The sequence below is a fragment of the Oncorhynchus masou genome, chromosome 11 (genome assembly GCF_036934945.1).
Source record: "Oncorhynchus masou masou isolate Uvic2021 chromosome 11, UVic_Omas_1.1, whole genome shotgun sequence".
Taxonomy (NCBI): Eukaryota; Metazoa; Chordata; class Actinopteri; order Salmoniformes; family Salmonidae; genus Oncorhynchus; species Oncorhynchus masou.
The window spans coordinates 12,047,434-12,074,774 of NC_088222.1; the positions used below are offsets into that span (position 1 = coordinate 12,047,434).

The 27,341-nt window shown below is 44.7% G+C and overlaps 2 protein-coding genes across 5 annotated transcripts in view; one reads left to right on the plus strand and one right to left on the minus strand.

Annotated features, from left to right (window-relative positions):
- The window catches only part of LOC135548115 (zinc finger protein 462-like), a 72,041-nt gene that overhangs the window by 29,047 nt on the left and 15,653 nt on the right, over window positions 1–27,341 (minus strand). For all 4 annotated transcript variants that reach the window (XM_064977405.1, XM_064977406.1, XM_064977403.1 and 1 more), the window contains exons 2-4: window positions 9,835–10,091; window positions 2,651–7,983; window positions 2,288–2,425 (exon numbers count right to left, since the gene is read on the minus strand). In XM_064977405.1, the coding sequence (XP_064833477.1) occupies window positions 2,288–2,425; window positions 2,651–7,983; window positions 9,835–10,060 (5,697 nt within the window). In that variant the 5' untranslated portion in view covers window positions 10,061–10,091. The remainder of the gene's footprint in view (window positions 1–2,287; window positions 2,426–2,650; window positions 7,984–9,834; window positions 10,092–27,341) is intronic.
- LOC135548947 (uncharacterized) lies at window positions 22,266–27,340 on the plus strand. The gene is made up of 2 exons (XM_064979041.1): window positions 22,266–22,285; window positions 26,395–27,340. Exons 1-2 carry the CDS (start codon window positions 22,266–22,268, stop codon window positions 27,338–27,340), a joined length of 966 nt encoding a protein of 321 aa, XP_064835113.1.

A 27,341-nucleotide genomic window follows, 5' to 3' on the forward strand; every position in this document is an offset into this window, starting at 1 on the left:
ACCAACGTGGCTTTTTATGGCCTACAGGAAGCTCACTATTTCTGCTCAAGGACCTGACCCCGCACTTCATAGGACCATAAATAAGATGGGCGTCCGCAGAGCTGGCCAGCCTTGCATCGTCAGCCTATTCTCACCCACCCTCTGGGAGAGCTTGGGGACGGGCCAGGGCCAATGTAAATGGCAAGAGATCTAGTACAAACTAGTACAGAAACATGTAATAGCCTAGATGTTCATATGAAACAAATATGCAGTGTAAATATTTGCTATAAGCTGTATTTCTCTGATTGACTTTCTCTTCATATCCAAAATATTTCCACCACACTTAGTTGGGGGCAAATTTCCAGAGTGGTTTAGTTTTCTAGTCCTAATAGTTGGTGCTATCATGGAGATGGCTTCTTCCGCTCTCTCTCTGACCGGACTTCAACCATGCCATCTTCCGTATACAGCATTACAACGGCCTGGAGTGGCATGGCCCGCAGAATCAACCAGGCATTCATTTGGCTTCCTTTTTGGGTGAGGCTTTAAATCTTCAGGCCTGTCGTCCCTTTGCCAAGTCCCTGGCAAGCTCAGTGGAATACTAATGTCCAAGCGGTTATCCGATGCACTCAAAGTTATGGCTTCTTTTTCCCCTGCCTGCCCTGCAACGGGAGGGACTACCTCACTTGTTTTCTCCAGGGGAAGTTGACACTGTCTACCTAGGTGGCTGCCTGCCCTACAACAGGAGAGACTACCTCACTTGTTTTCTCCAGGGGAAGTTGACACTGTCTACCTAGGTGGCTGCCTGCCCTGCAACGGGAGGGACTACCTCACTTGTTTTCTCCAGGGGAAGTTGACACTGTCTACCTAGGTGGCTGCCTGCCCTACAACGGGAGAGACTACCTCACTTGTTTTCTCCAGGGGAAGTTGACACTGTCTACCTAGGTGGCTGCCTGCCCTACAACAGGAGAGACTACCTCACTTGTTTTCTCCAGGGGAAGTTGACACTGTCTACCTAGGTGGCTGCCTGCCCTGCAACGGGAGAGACTACCTCACTTGTTTTCTCCAGGGGAAGTTGACACTGTCTACCTAGGTGGCTGCCTGCCCTACAACAGGAGAGACTACCTCACTTGTTTTCTCCAGGGGAAGTTGACACTGTCTACCTAGGTGGCTGCCTGCCCTGCAACGGGAGAGACTACCTCACTTGTTTTCTCCAGGGGAAGTTGACACTGTCTACCTAGGTGGCTGCCTGCCCTGCAACGGGAGAGACTACCTCACTTGTTTTCTCCAGGGGAAGTTGACACTGTCTACCTAGGTGGCTGCCTGCTCTACAACAGGAGAGACTACCTCACTTGTTTTCTCCAGGGGAAGTTGACACTGTCTACCTAGGTGGCTGCCTGCCCTACAACGGGAGGGACTACCTCACTTGTTTTCTCCAGGGGAAGTTGACACTGTCTACCTAGGTGGCTGCCTGCCCTACAACGGGAGAGACTACCTCACTTGTTTTCTCCAGGGGAAGTTGACACTGTCTACCTAGGTGGCTGCCTGCCCTGCAACGGGAGGGACTACCTCACTTGTTTTCTCCAGGGGAAGTTGACACTGTCTACCTAGGTGGCTGCCTGCCCTACAACAGGAGAGACTACCTCACTTGTTTTCTCCAGGGGAAGTTGACACTGTCTACCTAGGTGGCTGCCTGCCCTGCAACGGGAGAGACTACCTCACTTGTTTTCTCCAGGGGAAGTTGACAGACTGTCTACCCAGGGGCCTCCGTTGCAATAAACAAAACTGAAAACAGAACCCTGCTGCCCCCTAAAAACCGACCTCAGCAAGGGGTCTCTGAGGACTAGGAGTCAGAAGTCATGACGGACTCTGAACCGAAGAACACGGGGGACACAGTGGCTTTTAGAGATAAGTTTTAGGGTAATTTTAAATCATTTAAAAAGCAGATTCAGAAGTACCCTTTCAGGTTCAGCTGAGATCATGTTTTAATGAGAGGTAAAGGGCTAAAATGTGTTATGGGATGAAAACACGCATAATAATAAATTATACTTCTATTTGTAAGAATGTATTTAACCACCTTAATGCACGTACATTAATAATATGCATATAAAGCATTTATATAAGCAATAAACCTACTAACTCTACAGTCTAAATGAACTAGTGACTGAATACTGATAAAAAAAACTATACTTAGGGCCTGCAGCTGCAGGTGGAAGGCATTATGATGCAGTTATAATTCACCGTAAGACTTGTCAAGAGTATGTGTGACACCCGTATGTTACCAAACCCTTGGCTATGTGATCATCATTACCTTGACATGGCCCTCCTTGACCTCCCCGTACTGGACGTGTTTCCTCAGGTGGTTACAGATGGCTCTGAGAGTGGGGTGGACCTCCACACAGAAGTTACACCTGTAGCCGATCGGAGCTTTGTCAGCACTGTTCACCAGCTAAAAGAAAGGGGAAACATATTACTATGGGTAACATTGCTATTTTAGCCATTCCATTTTAGACTAACAGTGAAATGCTTACTTACGAGTCCTTTTCCAACAATGCAGAGTTAAGATAAACGCTCCCTATAGTCTTGCTTATTATGCCTCATCTCATTCGACTCTGACCACATCAGGTATTTTACTGAGATGATAAACAACTTGTCCTTGAACTGTACAACTCACCTTCTCAGTCTTAGTCTCCGGTGGCTCAGATGCCTTCTGCTTGCTAAGGAGCTGCCTCCTCCTCTCCTGCCTCATCGCCCGCTTCTGGAACTCCTCGTTATGATTCATCAGGTGAGTGCTGAGGAGAGGAAGGCCCAGGAATTTCAGCTCACAGTGGGCACACTGATAGAGCTCTGTCTCCGTCCCATCCTCCATAAGGCTGGGGTGGATGACGAAGTCCCGCTTCAGGTCCTTGCCACTGTGATGGTCGTTGTAGTGCATGGAGAGCAGATCGACCGTGCTGAAGGATAGCTGGAAGCATTTTAGACACTTGAACGGCAGCCACTCGGCAACCTCTCCCTCTGGCTCGGGCTTCGGTTCAACCTCCACCACTTTGTTCACCTCTTCGATAGGTTCGGGTTCTTTGGCATAGAGTACAGTGAAGTAGCGTCCGAGTTTGCTGGAGTGTTGCCGTTTGGGGAAGACTCCTGGATGGCGTTTGATGTAGTGGGAGACTATGCTCTTCCTGCTGAAGGCCTGGAAAGCACAGAGCGAACACTTTCTCCTCTCCACGGCCAATCGTAACTCCTCGGTCAGCTCCGACCCTTCCGCCTCCGACGCCAAGGGCACCACCACTTTACTGGGCTTCTCCGTCAACGTCTTGGAGGCTGCCAGGCAATGTGTGTAGTAGGCATCAATGTCATGACGCTTCTGATAGTGAGCCGCCAGGCCTTTGCGAATAGGATTGGTGTACGAACAGAGAGCACACTTGAAGACATTGTTCTTGCCTTCCGGCTGAGCTCTGACATTGTTGTGTTTGATGCGGTAGTGTCGGGCTATGCCTTTTCTGGTCGAGCAGAAGTACTTGCAGAGCTGACACCTAAACACAGCATGGGCCTCTCCTTTGTTGATGGGGAACTGGGTGAGAGCGAGTTCGAATTCGCTGACCTCTTGTACCTCTGACGATAGACTCGTGGCACTGCATTCAGCCACCGGCTCATCTTTCACTGTGGAATATTGCATGTGGGGAGTCTTGAACATATCTGAAGCTGGCTGATTGTGATATTTCTCGTAGTGAATTTTCAGTTTCTCCAATGTCCCATGAGTGTAAGGACACATTTTGCACCTGTACGCACCATAGCCCTGTCTTTGGGTTTTGCACTTGTCATCCACTTCAGTTATATCTTTAACCTGCTCTATATCATCTGAGAAGTCCTCCGCGGTGACCTTCACCAACGGATGCCTCTTCTGGTAATGAGTGAGAACTCCATGGATGCGTGAGTTCACATACGGACAGTGGCGGCACTTGTAAACCGAACTTGGATTGATATCAGCTTCCTGTGCGAAGTCTGCCGCCTTGACTTTCATGCCTGGGTGTTTCTTGCCATAGTGTGTCAGAAGTCCATGTAGGCTGTTATACTCAGACAGACATACAGTGCACTGGTACGGGCTGTTTGAGATAGAGCTGCTTGTGTGGGAGAGCCTGGGATGGTGTTGGAGGTGTTCTTGAGGTGGCGTAGGGATATCCAGTGAGCCTTCATCGTGCTCAGTCGGAAGAAAAGTGAAAGGTGGTCCTTTAGCCATCGATGGGTGGAGTGTCACTTGGGACCTTTGACCTTTGATGATGTCCAGTAGCACAGACTCATCTCCTTTGACAGCCCAAGGGTGGACAGCTTGGTAGTGGTTGGTGATATCCCAGATGGAACAAGCCTCGAAGGCACAATCTCTGCATTGGTAGTGCTTAGTGTCCCCAGCGTTCCCTCCCGGCTGGGAGGCACTAGTATCAGGCCCTGCCCACAGCTTGCTGGCCATGTATGTGTAGTCAACGTTGTGCTCTGGGTGCCGTCTTTGGTAATGCAAGAGCAGCCCGTTGGGTTCTCCGTGGGAATAGATGCACCACTCACAGTGGTAACCAGCCTCCAGGATGCCATCTTGGTACGCCCAGTGTAAAATGGTCATGGCTGTGGCCTTCACAGTAGGATGATCCTTCTTCAGGTGCTTCTTCAAGGCATACACGTATGGAGATGTATAAGAGCAGTGCCTGCACTTCAATGAGCGAAGGGTTTCGGAGGACGTCTCTATCTCAGCAGGAGCAGCAGGAGCAATGGCAGAGGCTGCAGTGCCTGACTGGCCCATCTGAGCTCGCTCTCGTTGACTGCGGACCACTGCAGTGTGCCGGCGTACAAGGTCAGCATTCGACTTTGCGTCCCTGTGCTTCTTTTGGTAGTGAATCAGCACTCCTTTTACAGTGCGGTTCCCATAGTCACAGTGCTGACAGAAGAAGAGCATCTCTGCTTCTCCCTTCTCTGTGCCAACCCTACCGTGGGAATTACTGGATCCATCGAATCCGTTGTTGTTGAACTGTTTGAGGAACTGCTTTGGAGGTGCAATCTGTAGCTCATCCATTAGTTTCATCAACCCAGGGGTGGGAGTGGCATGCTTGATGTATTTCGCTGTCACTTTTATTTCTGGATGTCTCTTTTGATAATGGACAAGAACACCCACAACAGAGCGGTTGCTGTAAACACAATGTTTACAGTAGTAGATCTCCTCATCTGTACCAAATGGCATTGTGGCGCTGGATGACTTCACAGGGGTGGGCATGTTGACATTGTAGGAAGAGCTGCCTGCTGACAGTGGCCTATCAACTGTAATAACCCTCATAGTTTTCTGAATGCGGAAATACGAGGCCTTCTGCTCTGGGTGCTTCTTCTGATAGTGAACTAGAACAGAGTGCATGTTCGGGCTAGCAAAGGAGCATACTTCACAGTCATACACCACAACGTTACAACCCTCTTTCAGGGCTTCCGTCTCTGCAGTTGTATCTTGCGTCTTTGCAGCATTTTTGTGGGCAGGACTGGATGAGGACTTGGGCGTGGAAGTGGAAGAGCTACAGGTGAAACTCTTGGGACCGGAGTTTAATATTTCTCTCAGAGTTTGAGATTCTGCACCCTTGTGTTGCTGTTCCACCACATAGCTTGAGAAGATCATAGCGTTGTTTATTTTCACTTCAGGGTGCATTCTTTGGTAATGTGGCATCAAGCTCCTGACGTTTGGACTTGTGTACGAACAGAAGCGGCACATGTACACCAGATCTGGCTGGTTGAAGTTCAGCACATTGCTGGCTTCTGGGTGGTGATCCATGTAGTGATCGTGAAGATCGTTGAAGTTGGTGTATTCGATGAAGCACTCCAGGCAACGGAAGACTGCGCTCTGATCCTCGGGGTCGAGGATGTATCTAAAGCTAAACTTGATATAAGGGTGCATTCTCTGGTAGTGGGTGCTTACACTGCGGGCTGACTTGTTGTGGTAGTCACAGTGCTTGCAATAGAAGCGTGCGACCCCAGAGACCTCTGAATAGTCCAGGTTTTCATGGAAAGAAGTGTCCCGGCTGTCTTGGCTGCTCTGGTCCTGGAGATCAGCTTTAGGATCAGCAGAGTCGTTGTCCTCATCCTCAGAGAGTGTCAGCGCAATGGGAATGTTTCTTAGCTTTGACGTAAGAGTTCTTTTTCTTTTCCCCACCCGGCCTTCGTAAAGCTTGTTGTAAACGTAGCCATGATTTTTACTATCGCTGTCATTCTCCTCCTTGTCTCTGCCCGCATCTTCATCAATGTTGAGCTCTCCTTCCTCTTCATCATCAATTTCTTCCAGATTAATCACCATATCCTCCTGTTGTTGACTGATCTTACTCTGAAGGTTGTTGGCGATTTCATCAATCCTAGTTCTCTTTTTGACTGGAGACAGATCCAAAGGTAGGTCGTTGATGGACTTTCTTGCTGTTTTCCCGGTTAAGTGCTTTTTGGATCCAAGTCCAAGAATCGAAGTCTGGGTTTTTTGTACAAAGCTCTGAGAATTGGAGAGAGTTTCTAATTCAGTGTCCTGCTGCTCATTTGCTGACTCCTCCAGAACGACAGCTTGCATTTCATCACAGTAGGAGTGTTTGTGTTGCTGGTGGACCCTCAGACCTTTCAGGGTGGTGGTCGAGAAGCTACAAAGAGTACAACGGTGAGGGTTCTGCTGATTAAGGTCATTTACCACACTGTTTAGCTTTTTCCCATTAACTTTGGAAGCAGCAACATTTCCTCCGTTCACTGGTTCTGGAGTCTCGTTCTGAGGACCTGGGCTTTCACTGGTCAAGTCCATGGTGTCCCAGTCTAAGGAGTGGCTTTGCTTGTGCGTGCCTAACTTGAGAGGGCTGGTGCAGATGAAGGGGCACACGTCACACTTGTACACTGTAGTCTTACCAGACAGGTGTATGTTCTCGATGTGACGGGAGATGCTTCTACGATGCATGGTGAGGAAAGAGCAGAAGGGACATTGGAACCTGTTCATGTACCTTCTGAACGGTATCCCTTTAGTCTCCAGCATCTTGTTATCTTCCTCAGACAGAAGCTGCTTAGCAGAATCACCGGCTGACAACGGGTCGGTGTATTTGGGGTCATCCTCGTCACCCAGTTCGTCGTCGTCTTCAGAGGTGCTCCTAGGGTCATCCAGCATGCTTGAATCCATCTCTATGGCAGAGTTGGAGACATCAGACATCACAAAGGTGGACCTTTCAGACAAAATGGAGGATCCTGTGCTGTTGGGCGCTACCGATTGGATCTGTGAATACTGATAGGGTGATATCCCAGAGGCGGTCTTGCTGAGCTTGAAAACTGAGCAGTTGGCTACTGAGGAGCCTTCATTAACACTCTGGTCATTGGACACCATATTGGAGTTAGGAGGGCTTCTTGGGGAAGAGGGGGAATCCGATTTAGAGGAGCCTGCGCTTCCCTCTCCTTCTCCACCTGGGTGGATGGCTGAGATCCTTTTCGCCATGTTGTTGTTTTTCATCATGTTATCACACCATTCACCACGAAGAGCCTGGTTCCCCTTGGACGTTCCCAGAGGTTTAACCATGGACTCCAAGATGCCACGTTCCACCACATCCTCTTCTAGTTCCTCACTGGGTTCCTCAGACGACAATGCCTCAGATTCTTCAACAGCCTCAGACGGAGATTCTGGGGGGTCCAGATTAAGTTTCCCTTTATGATACACCTTTTGGTGTTTCAGGATCCTGGCTTTGCGTGGAGACTTGTATGTACAATACTGGCAGGAGAACACTTTCCCAAGACTATCGTGGATAAGGATGTTGTAGTTGGACTGTTTGGACGCCTGGGAGGCTGGTGAGCTCCCACCACTTAGTGTGGCTCCATGTACCTTCTTGGTGTGTTTACTCAAGAGAGATTTGGATCTAAAGTAACGGACACAGATCTTACACTGGAATAACTGGTTTGCTGACTTGTTGGACTGGTTTGTTGACTTGTTGTATGGCATTTGGTTCGAGCTGGAAAAGTCTGTTTCGAAGCAGTGGCCTGTGGGAAAGAAAGAAGAAAAAAAGAGACCAGTGTAAAACTTGAATCAATCTTTCCGTTAATAATTATATGTATCTTTATATAAATATATAAAATATGTACAGTGCCTTGCGAAAGTATTCGGCCCCCTTGAACTTTGCGACCTTTTGCCACATTTCAGGCTTCAAACATAAAGATATAAAACTGTATTTTTTTGTGAAGAATCAACAAGTGGGACACAATCATGAAGTGGAGGACATTTATTGGATATTTCAAACTTTTTTAACAAATCAAAAACTAAAAAATTTGGCGTGCAAAATTATTCAGCCCCCTTAAGTTAATACTTTGTAGCGCCACCTTTTGCTGCGATTACAGCTGTAAGTCGCTTGGGGTATGTCTCTATCAGTTTTGCACATCGAGAGACTGACATTTTTTCCCATTCCTCCTTTTAAAACAGCTCGAGCTCAGTGAGGTTGGATGGAGAGCATTTGTGAACAGCAGTTTTCAGTTCTTTCCACAGATTCTCGATTGGATTCAGATCTGGACTTTGACTTGGCCATTCTAACACCTGGATATGTTTATTTTTTAACCATTCCATTGTAGATTTTACTTTATGTTTTGGATCATTGTCGTGTTGGAAGACAAATCTCCGTCCCAGTCTCAGGTCTTTTGCAGACTCCATCAGGTTTTCTTCCAGAATGGTCCTGTATTTGGCTCCATCCATCTTCCCATCAATGTTAACCATCTTCCCTGTCCCTGCTGAAGAAAAGCAGGCCCAAACCATGATGCTGCCACCACCATGTTTGACAGTGGGTATAGTGTGTTCAGGGTGATGAGCTGTGTTGCTTTTACGCCAAACATAATGTTTTGCATTGTTGCCAAAAAGTTACATTTTGGATTCATCTGACCAGAGCACCTTCTTCCACATGTTTGGTGTGTCTCCCAGGTGGCTTGTGGCAAACTTTAAACAACACTTTTTATGGATATCTTTAAGAAATGGCTTTCTTCTTGCCACTCTTCCATAACGGCCAGATTTGTGCAATATACGACTGATTGTTTTCCTATGGACAGAGTCTCCCACCTCAGCTGTAGATCTCTGCAGTTCATCCAGAGTGATCATGGGCCTCTTGGCTACATCTCTGATCAGTCTTCTCCTTGTATGAGCTGAAAGTTTAGAGGGACGGCCAGGTCTTGGTAGATTTGCAGTGGTCTTATACTCCTTCCATTTCAATATTATCGCTTGCACAGTGCTCCTTGGGATGGTTAAAGCTTGGGAAATCTTTTTGTATCCAAATCCAGCTTTAAAATTCTTCACAACAGTATCTCAGACCTGCCTGGTGTGTTCCTTGTTCTTCATGATGTTCTCTGGGCTTTTAACGGACCTCTGAGACTATCACAGTGCAGGTGCATTTATACGGAGACTTGATTACACACAGGTGGATTGTATTTATCATCATTAGTCATTTAGGTCAACATTGGATCATTCAGAGATCCTCACTGAACTTCTGGAGAGAGTTTGCTGCACTGAAAGTAAAGGGGCTGAATAATTTTGCACGCCCAATTTTTCAGTTTTTGATTTGTTAAAAAAGTTTGAAATATCCAATAAATGTCATTCCACTTCATGATTGTGTCCCACTTGTTGTTGATTCTTCACAAAAAAATACAGTTTTATATCTTTATGTTTGAAGCCTGAAATGTGGCAAAAGGTCGCAAAGTTCAAGGGGGCCGAATACTTTCGCAAGGCACTGTATGTATAAGAAATATAAATATGTAAAGTATAAATATGTAAAGTATAAGACATACCTATATCATTCATTATAATGAATCATAATCATTTGTCCATACACAACATAGTCGATGGAGTGCCCTTACCCGTTTCAGTTTGGGGAGATTCATTCTGCTCATCCTCCTCCTCCCCCTCTGTCTGGCTGGGGGAGTTAAGAGAGTCTGACCTGGACTGGCAGGGACTCCCGCCCCCCTCTCCGTCTCCGACGTCCGTGGGCTGCAGGAAGGCTGTGTGGACATCCTGGATGTGGGCCTTGAGGTCGTCATATGACTCAGCACGGAAGTCACAGCCATCGCACTGTAGCACCTCCATTGCTGAGGACTCCCTGGAAAATCAGGGAAACCTGGCAAAGGAAAAACACAAGAGAAGAGAATGGGTGAGTAGGGAATGAAATTAAAGTGAAGGGACGATGCCTCAGTCTCAGTCAAAAACATGTCACATTTAGGCCACATGGGTGGAAACACAAAAGTATTTAGGTCTAGCACCGGTGTAGGCTAAAACCCTGGGATAGAAATTAGTGTAGGCTAAAACCCTGGGATAGAAATGCAACAGTAGAGACATTTTAGAGAAGGCAAGACAAGAGAATTGGTCAGTTTCTGCCTCGGTCTCACACGTCAACATTAGAGACATCTACAGGCGGCTGGATTCTTCAGCTCTGACATCACTGCAGCGCATACTAAGAAGATCTGTTGTTGTTGTTGTTGCATGGTTCCAAGAACAATGGGCAATCTGAGGAGGGATTACTGAGTTGATTTGTTCCATTTTTATTACCTTGGGATAAACTACAGCTGGAGAGCAGCGCCATCAGGATGCGTCCCAAATAGTACCCTATTTCTGATATGACGCACTATATTTGACCAGGGCACTATGGGCGGTGGTCAAAAGTTGAGTGCTAAAAAAGGGACTAGGGTACTATTTGGGACGCATAACCATCAGACTGCGTCCCAATATTTACATCACAGAAACACACAGACAATTCCCTCAGATTGCATCAAGTCCCTCCCAAATAAGACTTAAATCAATCCACACAGAGAGAAAGATAAAGCTTTGTGTCCGCAGTGCTATTCTGTTCCATGATGAAATACACAACTGATGTAACTGATAATGGTCAGTGCTATCTGGTATCCTTGGGACGTCCCGACCCTATTCCTTAACCCCTACCCTAACATTAACCATAATCCTTACCTTAAACATTTTAAACGGGGTAGAGAAGTCCCAAGGTTCACGGATAGCGAGGACCAACTGATAATAACCTGTCACCTCTGACCTCGACATTCTAACTAACCAATGGCATTGCTTGCTGGTCAAACTGACTTGCTGCACATAAATACACCGATATGCCATTCATTGACATTTCTCTGTTTCAAATAGACAGTTTTCAATGTAGACCAATGCCACATAAACACACACTGGTGTGTATTGTTATGATACAAACATAAATCCCAAACTTGTGGACAGACTAGTCCCAAGAGGAATAAAGTATTACACAGTGTGGCAAAAAACACACAATTCCAAATGTAACCCGCTTCCCATTCTAAAACATGTTTCCAAAACTATGGATGGTAAACAAATACATACATAGGTAAAATAGCACAGGGCAGTTTTTAGAGCATCACAAAAGACAATCTTAATTAGCCATCTCTGTCTACAGTCCGTGTCAGTTAAAAAGCAAAAAACACAGAGAGTGAAACATGAGTGGGGCATAAAATGACTGTTTATGTGGCAGTTATGACAGCTATTTCATCAAAAGGGGGTTCGCCTCTTGTCCAAACTTCTTTGTGTGATGACACACAGAGAGACACACGGCATTACCTTGAAATGTAACTCATTAACATTCAAACTCATCACAGCGTGATGGGCACTCTCTTTGTTTTTATTATTAACACTTTCTAAATGAAGGCTGAACTAAAACACCAGGCCGAATTCTGCAGAAAGCAGAACAGGCCATATTTAATACATCTGCCACAGGTCATCTGTGCTGTGCATTCGTCTAGACCAAGGACATTAATATTTGCATGTATTCAAAGAGGATTATTGCTTCCCTCTACTAGCACAGTGTAGCCCAGTGAAATATGCATCGTAATGTATAATCCTTTGGTCTTGGCAGAACAATCATAACATAGCATTCTGGGGGTTATTTATTGGTAAGATGTCTATAGAATTTGACCAGCCCTTATGGCAATAGTCTATACAACCAGCACTAGTTCCTATTCAAATATATACTGTTCAGAAAAGTAGAAGGTAGGAAGAAGAGCACTAAAAAGCTGTTGACTTTAGAAAGCCTCTGTTATTCGACTCCCTGGCCCTATCTTACAGAGCCATCCACCAGCATTCCTGTCCGAGGAGGATCTTTGCAATACCACCACAAGGCCAATATATATCCTGTTTATCTGAACCTCCTGCACCTGTGGCAAAATAGTGGCCAGTAAATGTCAATTTGAGCACAAACTTTCCCTTTTATTTTTTTATTTTACCTTTATTTTACTAGGCAAGTCAGTTAAGAACAAATTCTTATTTTCAATGACGGCCTTGGAACAGTGGGTTAACAGCCTGTTCAGGGTCAGAACGACAGATTTGTACCTTGTCAGCTTGGGGATTCGAACTTGCAACCTTTCGGTTACTAGTCCAACGCTCTAACCACTAGGCTACCCCACCTGGTCCTGTAAACATACACCATAGTAGCAACAAAATAACAGGTTGAACAGTGTATCCTGGTGCAGAGCTCCAATGACACAGTGGCTTCTCCTCTCCTATGGCTAACTGTGGTAGAAGGGGACATTATTTTCAGTCATCTGTCCATTTGTTTTGGTATTGCCCCTATGTAGCTTATTTTTGGCTGCAGGTTTGCAGACCTCTGGTATGAAACCATAGCAGTTAACGTCCGTCCAGTAACCAACCAATCTCCACTGGAACAGCCCCTGCAGCCTGCCAGTGGGTACCGAGAAGCCAGTTCCTGCTCCCTCATTGTTGTCCAGGGTCAGGTTGCCACCCTGATCTGTGGCAGCTCTCTCGTCGGAACTCGGAACATGGAATACAAAACAAAGATGCATTCTAATGCCAGGATCCTTGACATGGATATCAAGAACGTTCCTGCTACTATCTCCCTTGGTGTCAGTTTAGTGACTCCATGCCAGCCACACCAAGTTAATGGACGGTATTTGTAATGCTTTTATCTGCTCTGTCGGCGCTCTGACAGTCAGGCACTGAGCTGTGCAGCAGATCCTTTGAGCTTCAAGGGCAGCCATTTTAGGAGCCAGCCAGCTATGTGTGCTTAGGTGTTCAGCCAGTGCTCTCACTGCACAACATGGCTCCACAGATCAGATCCTCCTCACAGAGGCTGCATCCCAAATGGCTCCCTATTCACTACGTTTGACCAGATCCCTATGGGGCCCTGGTCAAAATAGGGCTCTGGTCAAACGATAGGGCTCTGGTCAAATGTAGTGGACTATATAGAGAATAGGGTGCCATTTGTGACGGGACCTGAGACAGCCCAGACAGTCACTTGAGAGCTGCTGACAGAAATCTATCTGCCAGATGTACTGTGTCTCAAGTCCTTCAGCCTGCCTGCCTTGAATGCAATGTTGCTCAGCAAAACCACCTCGCAGTTGCCAGCCTTCCTGACTTGGCCCTTTCATTCATTGATGACAATACATTTATTGGAGACAAAAAAAATGACTTTAAAAATAACCAAATAATTAAGAGGGTCAGGCCTTTGGAATGACACCACACCAGCTTCTTTAAAACAAATTGGGAAGAGAAAAAATATTTTGAAATTGCCAACTAAGCCCCACAAGGAGGTCTTAACATGTCTGAACTTCCTTTTTTCAGAGCTCAGAGAAACATCTGCAGTCTTGGCTTGAAGAGCCAGAGAAGAGGGGTGGAGAGTAGAGGTCGACCGATTAATCGGAATGGCCGATTAATTAGGGCCGATTTCAAGTTTTCATAACAATCGAAAATCTGTATTTTTGGGCGCCGATTTGCCGATTATTATTATTTTATTTTTTTTACACATTTATTTAACTAGGCAAGTCAGTTAAGAACACATTCTTATTTTCAATGACGGCCTAGGAACGGTGGGTTAACTGCCTCATTCAAGGGCAGAACGACAGATTTTTACCTTGTCAGCTCGGGGGATTCAATCTTGCAACCTTACAGTTAACTAGTCCAACGCAATAACGACCTGCCTCTCTCTCGTTGCACTCCACTGTTACGCAAATGCAGTAAGCCAAGGTAAGTTGCTAGCTAGCATTAAACTTATCTTATAAAAAACAATCAATCACTAGTTAACTACACATGGTTGATGATATTACTATATATTATCTAGCGTGTTCTGCGTTGCATATAATCTGACTGAGCATACAAGCATACAAGTATCTAAGTATCTGACTGAGCGGTGGTAGGCAGAAGCAGGCGCGTAAACATTCATTCAAACAGCACTTTTGTGAGTTTTGCCAGCAGCTCTTCATTGTGCGTCAAGCATTGCGCTGTTTATGACTTCAAGCCTATCAACTCCAGAGATGAGGCTGGTGTAACCGAAGTGAAATGGCTGGCTAGTTAGCGCGCGCTAATAGCGTTTCAAACGTCACTCGCTCTGAGCCTTCTAGTAGTTGTTCCCCTTGCTCTGCATGGGTAACGCTGCTTCGATGGTGGCTGTTGTCGTTGTGTTGCTGGTTCGAGCCCAGGTAGGAGCGAGGAGAGGGACGGAAGCTATACTGTTACACTGGCAATACTAAAGTGCCTATAAGAACATCTAATAGTCAAAGGTTAATGAAATACAAATGTTATAGAGGGAAATAGTCCTATAATTCCTATAATAACTACAACCTAAAACTTCTTACCTGGGAATATTGAAGACTCATGTTAAATGGAACCACCAGCTTTCATATGTTCTCATGTTCTGAGCAAGGAACTGAAACGTTAGCTTTCTTACATAGCACATATTGCACTTTTACTTTCTTCTCCAACACTTTGTTTTTGCATTATTTAAACCAAATTGAACATGTTTCATTATTTACTTGAGGCTAAATTTTGATTTTATTGATGTAAGTGTTCATTCAGTATTGCTGTAATTGTCATTATTACAAATAAAATGTAAAACAATTGTCTGATTAATCGGTATCGGCTTTTTTGGTCCCCCAATAATCGGTATCGGAAAATCATAATCGGTCGACCTCTAGTGGAGAGGAGAGTGAGAAAGAGGGGAGGACGAGAGGAGAGGAAGATGGGAGGAAGAGAGGAGTGAGGAAAGTGGGAGAAAAGATAGGGAAAACAGGCCAGCATGACCCTGCCACCTGACTGCTCCCCAGATTCCAAAGTCTACTGACATTTGTTAATCACCAACCAGTCTCTCTGCATCGGCGAGGCCTGCCAGCAGTCACACCCTCTACTCAAACTGGGCCCGGCCTGGCAGAAGCAGCTGCCCTGTCTGAAAGAGGGCCTTTGAATAAGCCAGCATTAAGCTGATTAAGAGTACAGAGGTTTTGTTCTTAGCCGTTTGGTCGGTCTGGTCTCAACCAATCCACCATCTCATGCAGTATACAGGGGAGGCAGGCAAGGGAAGCTGCAGATTAAATTATGTGGCCACATTTAACTGATAACACACTACAGACATGTTATGGAGGTGTAGAGATCCTCACTTATTAATCCTGGATTGATTGAGAACATTATTGTTCTCTTGTGTTGTGCCATCTCTCATGGACATCAATCTATTGTTGTCCATGAGAGATGACACAACACAAGAGAGATTAATAAATTATTATTTAATATTTGAAAAGGTTTACAAATAACAAACGTACAACCAAATGTTGACATAAACCAGATATCTGTCACTTCATCTAGAAGCTCTCTGACACTTCATGTAGAAGCTCTCCTGACACTTAATATAGAAGATCTCTGACACTTAATCTAGAAGCTCTCTCCAACAAAACTCTGACACATCATGTAGAAGCACTCTCCCACAGCTCTCTGACACTTTATCAAGAAGCTCTCTCCAACAAATATCTGACACTTCCTCTAGAAGCTCTCTCCAACAAATCTCTGACACTTCATGTAGAAGCTCTCTCCCACAGCTCTCTGACACTTCATCTAGAAGCTCTCTGACACTTCCTCTAGAAGCTCTCTCCCACACATCTGACACTTCATGTAGAAGCAATCTCCCACAGCTCTCTGATACTTCATTTAGAAGCTCTCTGACACTTCCTCTAGAAGCTCTCTGACACTTCCTCTAGAAGCTCTCTTCAACAAATCTCTGACACTTCATGTAGAAGCTCTCTCCCACAGCTCTCTGATACTTCATCTAGAAGCTCTCTGACACTTACTCTAGAAGCTCTCTTGACACTTCCTCTAGAAGCTCTCTCCAACAAATCTCTGACAATTCATCTAGAAGCTTTCTGACACTTCATCTTAAAGCTCTCTGACACTTCATCGAGAAGCTCTCTGACACTTCATCTAGGATATCTGTCACTTCATCTAGAAGCCCTCTGACACTTCATCTAGAAGCTCTCTGACACTTCATCTATGATATCTGTCACTTCATCTAGAAGCCCTCTCCAACAAATCTCTGACACTTCATGTAGACGCACTCCCACACAGCTCTCTGACCCTTCATCTTGAAGATCTCCTGACACTTCATCTGGAAGATCTCCTGACACTTCCTCTAGAAGAGCTCCTGACTCCTCCTCTAGAAGATCTCCTGACACCTCCTCTAGAAGATCTCCTGACACTTCCTCTAGAAGCTCTCTCCAACAAATCTCTGACACATCATGTAGAAGCACTCTCCCACAGCTCTCTGACACTTCATCTAGAAGCTCTCTCCAACAAATCTCTGACACTTCATGTAGAAGCTCTCTCCCACAGCTCTCTGATACTTCATCTAGAAGCTCTCTGACATTTCATCTAGAAGATCTCTTGACACTTCCTCTAGAAGCTCTCTTGACACTTCCTCTAGAAGCACTCTCCAACAAATCTCTGACACTTCATGAAGAAGCTCTCTCCAACAAATCTCTGACAATTCATCTAGAAGCTCTCTCCAACAAATCTCTGACACTTCATGTAGAAGCTCTCTCCCACAGCTCTCTGATACTTCATCTATAAGCTCTCTGACACTTCATCTAGAAGCTCTCTGACATTTCATCTAGAAGCTCTCTTGACACTTCCTCTAGAAGCTCTCTTGACACTTCCTCTAGAAGCTCTCTTGACACTTCCTCTAGAAGCTCTCTCCAACAAATCTCTGACACTTCATGTAGAAGCTCTCTCCCACAGCTCTCTGACACTTCATCTAGGATATCTGTCACTTCATCTAGAAGCCCTCTGACATTTCATCTAGAAGCTCTCTGACACTTCATCTAGGATATCTGTCACTTCCTCTAGAAGCTCTCTCCAACAAATCTCTGACACATCATGTAGAAGCACTCTCCCACAGCTCTCTAATACTTCATCTAGAAGCTCTCTGACATTTCATCTAGAAGATCTCTTGACACTTCCTCTAGAAGCTCTCTCCAACAAATCTCTGACACTTCATGAAGAAGCTCTCTCCAACAAATCTCTGACAATTCATCTAGAAGCTCTCTCCAACAAATCTCTGACACTTCATGTAGAAGCTCTCTCTCACAGCTCTCTGATACTTCATCTAGAAGCTCTCTGACACTTCATCTAGAAGCTCTCTGACACTTCATCTAGAAGCTCTCTGACATTTCATCTAGAAGCTCTCTTGACACTTCCTCTAGAAGCTCTCGACACTTCCTCTAGAAGCTCTCTCCAACAAATCTGACACTTCATGTAGAAGCTCTCTCCAACAAATCTCTGACAATTCATCTAGAAGCTCTCTCCAACAAATCTGACACTTCATGTAGAAGCTCTCTCCCACAGCTCTCTGACACTTCATCTAGGATATCTGTCACTTCATCTAGAAGCCCTCTCCAACAAATCTCTGACACTTCATGTAGACGCTCTCTCACACAGCTCTCTGACACTTCCTCTAGAAGCTCTCTCCCACAAATCTCGGACACTTCATGTAGAAGCACTCTCCCACAGCTCTCTGTCACTTCCTCTAGAAGATCTCTCCCACAGCTGCCACTTTATCTATGTCAACATTGTACAGATCCAGATTCTTCAGAACATCATATGGGTTAATTTGTTAAGCTTATTGTCATATATTCAAAATGTAACTTTCAGAATGAATATGGTACAATGAAGACTCGGCAATGTCAACACAAAACTAGATTTAGACTTTGAGCTTCAGGCTTATTACTTCAGACCTTATGGATCAAATATTTATATATTCAACCCATGGCTTTCAGAATGAATATGGAAAAAACAAGACTACCACTAGACAGCTTCAGACTTCAGACCTAATGGTTCATCATGTTTTCTTTTGATATATCTAAACCAGAATGAATATGTTACAAGCAAGAGTCTGCCACCTACAGAATTGCCTCATGGGCCAATGGAATTAAGTGGAATATTAATATTGTCTGTATATGCATTGTTCTTTCGAAGGCAAAACCCACCATTGGTGTGCGTATCAAAAGAGCTCTTTTTTTCCATGTCATTTAACCATAGCACCGGTTCGAATCTTAGTGCCAATACAGTGTATCAACCTTCGGGCGGTGCAATTGTCAGATGACATGAAATAGAGACGTTTGGCCACGCACACCAATGCTGGGTTTGGCCTTCAAAATAACAATGCATGTGCAAAAAATACTTCCACCACCATATTTTACAGTAGGGATGATCTTTGATATTATGGGGCTATTTTGCTTCCAATGGTCCTGGGGCCCTTGTTAAGGTCAACTGCATCATGAATTTTATCAAGTACCAGGACATTTTTGCCAAAACCCTGGTTGCCTCTGCCAGGAGGATGAAACTTGGCCGCAAATGGATTTTCCAGCAAGACAATTACCCCAATTTGTATTTTTCTATATATAGACACACTCTGTGTATTAACTTGGATCAAACATTTCGGGAAGCCTTCCACAAGCTTCCTTGTGGAAGGACAAGTTGTCCTCCTGACAGAGCTGGTGTAACTGAGTCAGGTTTTGTAGGCCTCCTTGCTCGCACACAATTTTCAGTTCAGCCCTCAAATTTTCTATAGGATTGAGGTCAGGGCTTTGTGATGGCTACTCCAACACCTTGACTTTGTTGTCCTTAAGCCATTTTGCCACAACTTTGTAAGGACGCTTGGGGTCATTGCCCATTTGGAAGACCCATTTGCGACTAAGCTTCAACTTCCTGACTGACGTCTTTGGAGATGTTGCTTCAATATATCCAAATAATTTTACATCCTCATGATGCCATCTATTTTGTGAAGTGCACCAGTTCCTCCTGCAGCAAAGCACCTCCACAACATGATGCGGCCACCCCCGTGCTTCAAGGTTGGGATGGTGTTCTTTGGCTTGCAAGCCTCCCCCTTTTTCCTCCAAACATAACGATGGTCATTATGACCAAAAGTTCTATTTTTGTTTCCTCACACCAGAGGACAATTCTCCAAAAAGTATGATATTTGTTTCCCATGTGCAGTTGCAAACCGTAGTCTGTTTTTTTTAATGGAGGTTTTGGAGTAGTGGCTTCTTCCTTGCTGAGGTTATGTTTATATAGCACTTGTTTTGCTGGGGATATAGATACTTTGTACCTGTTTCCCGCAGCATCTTCAAGGGGTCCTTTGCTGTTGTTCTGGGATTGATTTGCACTTTTCGCACCAAAGTATGTTCATCTCTAGGAGACAGAACGCGTCTCCTTCCTGAGCTGTATGAAGGAGATCTACTATTTTTTCTGAGGTCTTGGCTGATGTCTTTTGATTTTCCCATGACGTCAAGCAAAGAGTCACTGAGTTTGAAGGTAGGCCTTGAAATACATCCACAAGTACACCTCTAATTGACTCAAATTATGTTGATTAGCCTATCCGAAGCTTCTAAAGCCATGACATAATTTTCTGGAATTTTCCAAGCTGTTGCACAGTCAACATAGTGTATGTAAACTTCTGACCCACTGGAATTGTGATACAGTGAAATAACCTGTCTGTAAACAATTGTTGGAAAAATGACTTGTGTCATGCAGAAAGTAGATGTCCTAACCGACTTGCCAAAACTATAATTTGTTAACAAGAAGTGTGTAGAGACCTACACTAGCCCTACCTAACGATCATGTCAATTATTGTCATAGAGGCTGTGCTGGCCTGTTTTTATATGTATTGTAAAACAGTAGCCTAATAAACTGCATGTTTTTCCGACTCGTAGTGGGAGGACCAAACGCCATGTATTTACGTCCACAGGAGATCATGGATTAGGGTGTGGTTCAATACAGTTTGACCCTTTCAACACAACCTAACATAAGTTTGATTTGAGTTTTTTTCCTAATAAAGCATTTTTAATATTCACATTTTCCCAGCGGTGGTGTTTCCACCAAACAGACTTGTTTCAGATCAAAATCAATGTGTGATGACGTAGTGCAACCCGGACATAGATGGTCCATTAATTGGCATATGCGAATACCAGTAGATTACCTTTAAAACAATGGTCGAACATCTTGGAGTCTCCAGTTTTGATTATACCTCAGTGTTCCGGACCCCACTGGATGTTATTTACCATAATAACTCTAAGAGCATGTTGTGATACGTGTTATTTACCATAATAACTCTAAGAGCATGTTGGGATACATGTTATTTACCATAATAACTGTAAGATCATGTTGGGATACATGTTATTTACCATAATAACTGTAAGAGCATGTTGTGATACATGTTATTTACCATAATAACTCTAAGAGCATGTTGTGATACATGTTATTTACCATAATAACTCTAAGAGCATGTTGGGATACATGTTATTTACCATAATAACTCTAAGAGCATGTTGGGATACATGTTCTTTACCATAATAACTCTAAGAGCATGTTGTGATACGTGTTCTTTACCATAATAACTCTAAGAGCATGTTGTGATACGTGTTCTTTACCATAATAACTCTAAGAGCATGTTGTGATACGTGTTCTTTACCATAATAACTCTAAGAGCATGTTGTGATACGTGCTATTTACCATAATAACTCTAAGAGCATGTTGTGATACGTGTTATTTACCATAATAACTATAAGAGCATGTTGGGATACATGTTATTTACCATAATAACTCTAAGAGCATGTTGTGATACATGTTATTTACCATAATAACTCTAGGAGCATGTTGGGATACTCTAGTAGCATATACTGTATGTTCTTTACCATAATAACTCTAAGAGCATGTTGGGATACATGTTATTTACCATAATAACTCTAAGAGCATGTTGGGATACATGTTATTTACCATAATAACTCTAAGAGCATGTTGGGATACATGTTATTTACCGTAATAACTCTAAGAGCATGTTGGGATACATGTTATTTACCATAATAACTCTAAGAGCATGTTGGGATACATGTTATTTACCATAATAACTGTAAGAGCATGTTGTGATACGTGTTATTTACCATAATAACTCTAGGAGCATGTTGGGATACTGTAGCCTATATGTTTTTTACCATAACTGTCAGAGCTTGTGTTGTGTCATTGTATATCGATAACGTCATCGCCAGTTGGGGCGTGTCTCGTTTAAGTGTACAGTTTCATCTCCAGCTGCAAGGAGATGAAGCTTTGACACAATGAAACAACTTGCTATAAAGGGTCAATTCCGCCACTTTATAACCAGTTATTATCCTGTTAGTATATATGCAGTACTTTAAGATTTCACACACATTTTGATCTTTTATCGTTGTTGTTAGTCATACTGCACAATTCCTTGTTTTTGTCATTTTGAAGCTTCTGTGTTGTCCTCGTCTACAGCATACTACGATTCCCATGGTGCATTACGTCTCCCATAATGCAATGCTCCGTCTAGGTTAGCTTGCAGTTAGCTTAGAATGTCATTTTGAATTAATTTCATGTCATTGACCACGTTCCCACCCACAGTTTTTATGCGAGTAAAGTCATATAGTATTTTAAAAAATAACGACAGCTGTGTAATTTTATAAATAACGACAGCTGTGTAATTTTATAAATAACGACAGCTGTGTAATTTTATAAATGATGACAGATCATTTGTTTGTTCGACATGGTGAGATATTGTCTGTAAAATTAATTATGCAGGAAAGGCGGTGGTAACCGATATATCAAAGTACATTTGGAGTCACGGGACGATATGGTGTATGGTTCTCCCACTACGACTCGGGAAGCCACACAGTTTATTAGACTACAGATTAAATAAGTTATGAAGGGTGGTGGAACTGCACGGTGATAAGCTTGATGCTGCTTTCCAATAAATAGAGGGTCTTATTCTGGTGACATGGTGATCGATGCGTGACTGCCGTTTGACAAATACAAATACTCTGGCTCTTATCCATCATCATCTCATGTAGATAGCCAACCTGCACAGCCTACCCACATCGTATATAGGAGATGTGGGGTAGGTCACAGGTGCGAAGACCAGAGTCGGCACATTTCCTATTTAACGCAACAGTTTTTGTGACAAAACTGATCGGTAGAGTTGAAAATGCGATGGAAACACATTCGGTATGTGAAAATGTAAGCGATAAAGTCCGTTTTGTTGCACTACGTCATCACACAATGATTTTGATCTGAAACAAGTCTGTTTGTTGGAAACACCACCGCTGGGAAAATGTGAAAATTTAAAATGTTTTATTACAAAAAAAAACTCAAATCAAACTTATATGCAACTGTTCAGGGAAGTCAGGAACAAATACACGCAGTCAGTCAGGAAAGCAAAGGCCAGCTTTTTCAAGCAGAAATTTGCATCCTGTAGCTCTAACTCCGAAAAGTTCTGGGACACTGTAAAGTCCATGGAGAACAAGAGCACCTCCACCCAGCTGCCCACTGCACTGAGGCTAGGTAACACGGTCACCACCGATAAATCCATGATAATCGAAAACTTCAACAAGCATTTCTCAACGGCTGGCCATGCCTTCCTCCTGGCTACTCCAACCTCGGCCAACAGCTCCCCCCCCCCCCGCAGCTACTCGCCCAAGTCTCCCCAGCTTCTCCTTTACCCAAATCCAGGTAGCAGATGTTCTGAAAGAGCTGCAAAACCATTACCCGTACAATTCAGCTGGGCTTGACAATCTGGACCCTCTATTTCTGAAACTATCCGCCGCCATTGTTGCAACCCCTATTACCAGCCTGTTCAACCTCTCTTACATATCGTCTGAGATCCCCAAGGATGGGAAAGCTGCCGCAGTCATCCCCCTCTTCAAAGGGGGAGACACCCTGTACCCAAACTGTTACAGACCTATATCCATCCTGCCTATCTAAGATCTTCGAAAGCCAAGTCAACAAACAGATCACTGACCACCTCGAATCCCACCGTACCTTCTCTGCTGTGCAATCTGGTTTCCGATCCGGTCACGGGTGCACCACAGCCACGCTCAAGGTACTAAACGATATCATAACTAAACGATATCATAACCGCCATCCATAAAAGACAGTACTGTGCAGCCGTCTTCATCGACCTGGCCAAGGCTTTTGACTCTGTCAATCACCATATTCTTATCTGCAGACTCAGTAGCCTCGGTTTTTCTAATGACTGCCTTGCCTGGTTCACCAACTACTTTGCAGACAGAGTTCAGTGTGTCAAATCGGACGGCATGTTGTCCGGTCCTCTGGCAGTCTCTATGGGGGTGCCACAGGGTTCAATTCTCGTGCCGACTCTTTTCTCTGTATATATCAATGATGTTGCTCTTGCTGCGGGCGATTCCCTGATCCACCTCTACGCAGATGACACCATTCTGTATACTTCTGGCCCTTCCTTGGACACTGTGCTATCTAACCTCCAAACGAGCTTCAATGCCATACAACACTCCTTCCGTGGCCTCCAACTGCACGCCCGACTAAAATCACCACCCTGGATGGTTCCGACCTAGAGTACGTGGACATCTATAAGTACCTAGGTGTCTGGCTAGACTGCAAACTCTCCTTCCAGACTCATATCAAACATCTCCAATCTAAAATCAAATCTGGAGTCGGCTTTCTATTCCGCAACAAAGCCTCCTTCACTCACGCCGCCAAACTTACCCTAGTAAAACTGACTATCCTACCGATCCTCGACTTCGGCGATATCATCTACAAAATAGCTTCCAATACTCTACTCAGCAAACTGGATGCAGTTTATCACAGTGCCATCTGTTTTGTTACTAAAGCACCTTATACCACCCACCACTGCGACCTGTATGCTCTAGTCGGCTGGCCCTCGCTACATATTCGTCACCAGACCCACTGGCTCCAGGTCATCTACAAGTCCATGCTAGGTAAAGCTCCGCCTTATCTCAGTTCACTGGTCACGATGGCAACACCCACCCGTAGCACGCGCTCCAGCAGGTGTATCTCACTGATCATCCCTAAAGCAAACACCTCATTTGGCCGCCTTTCCTTCCAGTTCTCTGCTGCCTGTGACTGGAACGAATTGCAAAAATCGATGAAGTTGGAGACTTTTATCTCCCTCACCAACTTTAAACATCTGCTATCGGGGCAGCTAACTGATCGCTGCAGCTGTACATAGTCCATCGGTATATAGCCCAGCCAATTTACCTACCTCATCCCCATACTGTTTTTATTGATTTACTTTTCTGCTCTTTTGCACACCAGTATCTCTACCTGCAAATTACCATCTGATCATTTATCACTCCAGTGTTAATCTGCAAAATTGTAATTATTCGCCTACCTCCTCATGCCTTTTGCACACAATGTATATAGACTTTTTTTTCTACTGTGTTATTGACTTGTTTATTGTTTACTCCATGTGTAACTCTGTTGTTGTCTGTTCACACTGCTATGCTTTATCTTGGCCAGGTTGCAGTTGTAAATGAGAACTTGTTCTCAACTAGCCTACCTGGTTAAATAAAGGTGAAAAAAATATATAAAAAAATAAGTAAAATGATGTTAGGTTGTGTTGAAAGGGTCAAACTGTATTGAACCACACCCTAATCCATGATCTCCTGTGGACGTAAATACATGGCGTTTGGTCCTCCCACTACGAGTCGGAAAACATGCAGTTTATTAGGCTACTGTTTTACAATACATATAAAAACAGGCCAGCACAGCCTTTATGACAATAACTGACATGATCGTTAGGTAGGGCTAGTGTAGGTCTCTATTCTATAATGTCAGAGGTGTCCCTGGTGCCATGACGAGGGAAGAGAACAGGGAATACATTATGCATCACTGTGCCTTGGTATAAAAGGAAGGCCCAACGAACACAGTCAGTTAGCGAATCGACTGCACTGTGTTTTATTTCTGGCTGTGGCATGGGATGCCATTTTTCACACTTGACCCCTTACATTCTTGATATAATTACAATCACATTCTAAGTGCATTATTTATGTTGAACGGACCAGACTATCAGACCCAGGACTGCTCCTGTTTCTAAGTTGCACACCTGAGGAGAGAAGCTCCTAAATCACATATCACCTTAGCTAGCATTGGTAAGTCTGTGCTGAGTATGTCATGGGCCTGTTACCTAAAAAGGGTCTCCAAAGGATCTCCAAATGCATGCTTTGCTAGTTATTTTGGTTCAAAATGGGACTGGTGCCCCCCAATGTGCACACAAAGGTTATGCAAGCAACCAAAATAACTAACTAATCTCTAGTTCAAACGGATCGTTTTGGCTATTCTACATACATAGTATCTTCTCACGAAAACGTCCTTAGCGTCAGAACGTTTTCCGTTTTTCTCTACGACCCCCACAAGCCCCATGGGACACATCTGCACTCAGTAGCGCCAACGTGCCAACTTCTGTCTGTAGAGTCCAAACCATTTGGGCTACAAACTAATACGATCTTATGGAAAGGAGATACTCTCTCTTTTGCTCTATGACCCCACGGTAAAAATATATATTTTTTAAATATGGAAGTTCAGTGCCTTCAGAAAGTATTCACACCCCTGGACTTTTTCTGCATTTTGTTGCATTACAGCCTGCATTTAAAATGGATTTACATTCAGATTTTTTTTCCACCACTGGCCTACACACAATACCCCATAATGTTAAAGTGGAATTGTGTTTGAACAACTGAGATCTATTGGGTGTGGATACCGTGGAAAGATGTGGGTCAGCGCAAGTGTGATATCATTAATGTTTGTGGAAATGCATGTATGTAACTGTTTGTTTTTGTCAATGTATGTATATATATTTAAAAATAAGAGGAAATCCAAGGCATGTTTGACTAGCCTGGTGTCTCAGATCTGTTCATGTTGTCTTGTCTGACTCCTATGGCCATGGTCATTGCCAAACATTGGAACCAGGATAATATTTGACCCCTCTCTAAACTTCCTTTCATTAGGCCTGTGACTTTCCTTTCACGACTGTTTCCTCTCCATCTATGGGAGACAGTGACAGTTAACATCACACAACTATTCTCCAAAGGTAAGAACTTCTTAAACAACCTTGCACAGGGCCTTTGTTTTCCAGTGTATGTAGTTACGTCATAAACAACCTGCACTGCGTTTTCCGTTAAATGTTACTTATGTAGGCAAGCTATACATAAAACTCCATTGCCCCACGCCCCAAAATCCATGCCCAGTGGCCCACACCCCAAAACCCAGGCCCAGTTCCCCACAATTAAATACACAGGCCCAGTGCCCACACCCTAAAATCCCCACACACCGAAATACAGGCCCAGTGCTCACACTACAAAATACAGGCCCAGTGCTCACACTACAAAATACAGGCCCAGTGCTCACACTACAAAATACAGGCCCAGTGCTCACACTACAAAATACAGGCCCAGTGCTCACACTACAAAATACAGGCCCAGTGCCCACACTCCGAAATACAGGCCCAGTGCCCACACCCCCGAAATACAGGCCCAGTGCCCACACTCCGAAATACAGGCCCAGTGCCCACACCCCCGAAATACAGGCCCAGTGCCCACACCCCCGAAATACAGGCCCAGTGCCCACACCCCGAAATACAGGCCCAGTGCCCACACCCCCGAAATACAGGCCCAGTGCCCACACTCCAAAATACAGGCCCAGTGCCCACACTCCGAAATACAGGCCCAGTGCCCACCCCCCGAAATACAGGCCCAGTGCCCACACCCCCCGAAATACAGGCCCAGTGCCTACCCCCCGAAATACAGGACCAGTGCCCACACTCCGAAATACAGGCCCAGTGCCCACACTCCGAAATACAGGCCCAGTGCCCACACTCCGAAATACAGGCCCAGTGCCCACACTCCGAAATACAGGCCCAGTGCCCACACTCCGAAATACAGGCCCAGTGCCCACACTCGAAATACAGGCCCAGTGCCCACAATAGCCCAGTGCCCAGTGCCCACACTCCGAAATACAGGCCCAGTGCCCACACTCCGAAATACAGGCCCAGTGCCCACACTCCGAAATACAGGCCCAGTGCCCACCCGAAATACAGGCCCAGTGCCCACACCCCCCGAAATACAGGCCCAGTGCCCACACTCCGAAATACAGGCCCAGTGCCCACACTCCGAAATACAGGCCCAGTGCCCACACTCAGAAATACAGGCCCAGTGCCCACACTCAGAAATACAGGCCCAGTGCCCACACTCCGAAATACAGGCCCAGTGCCCACACTCCGAAGCCTAGC

Coding starts and splice junctions, on each gene's coding strand:
- LOC135548947 (XM_064979041.1), top strand. CDS start 22,266: ATGCGATGGAAACACATTCG. Junction 22,286..26,394: donor ATGCGATGGAAACACATTCG/GTATGTGAAAAT, acceptor ACCGAAATACAG/GCCCAGTGCTCACACTACAA.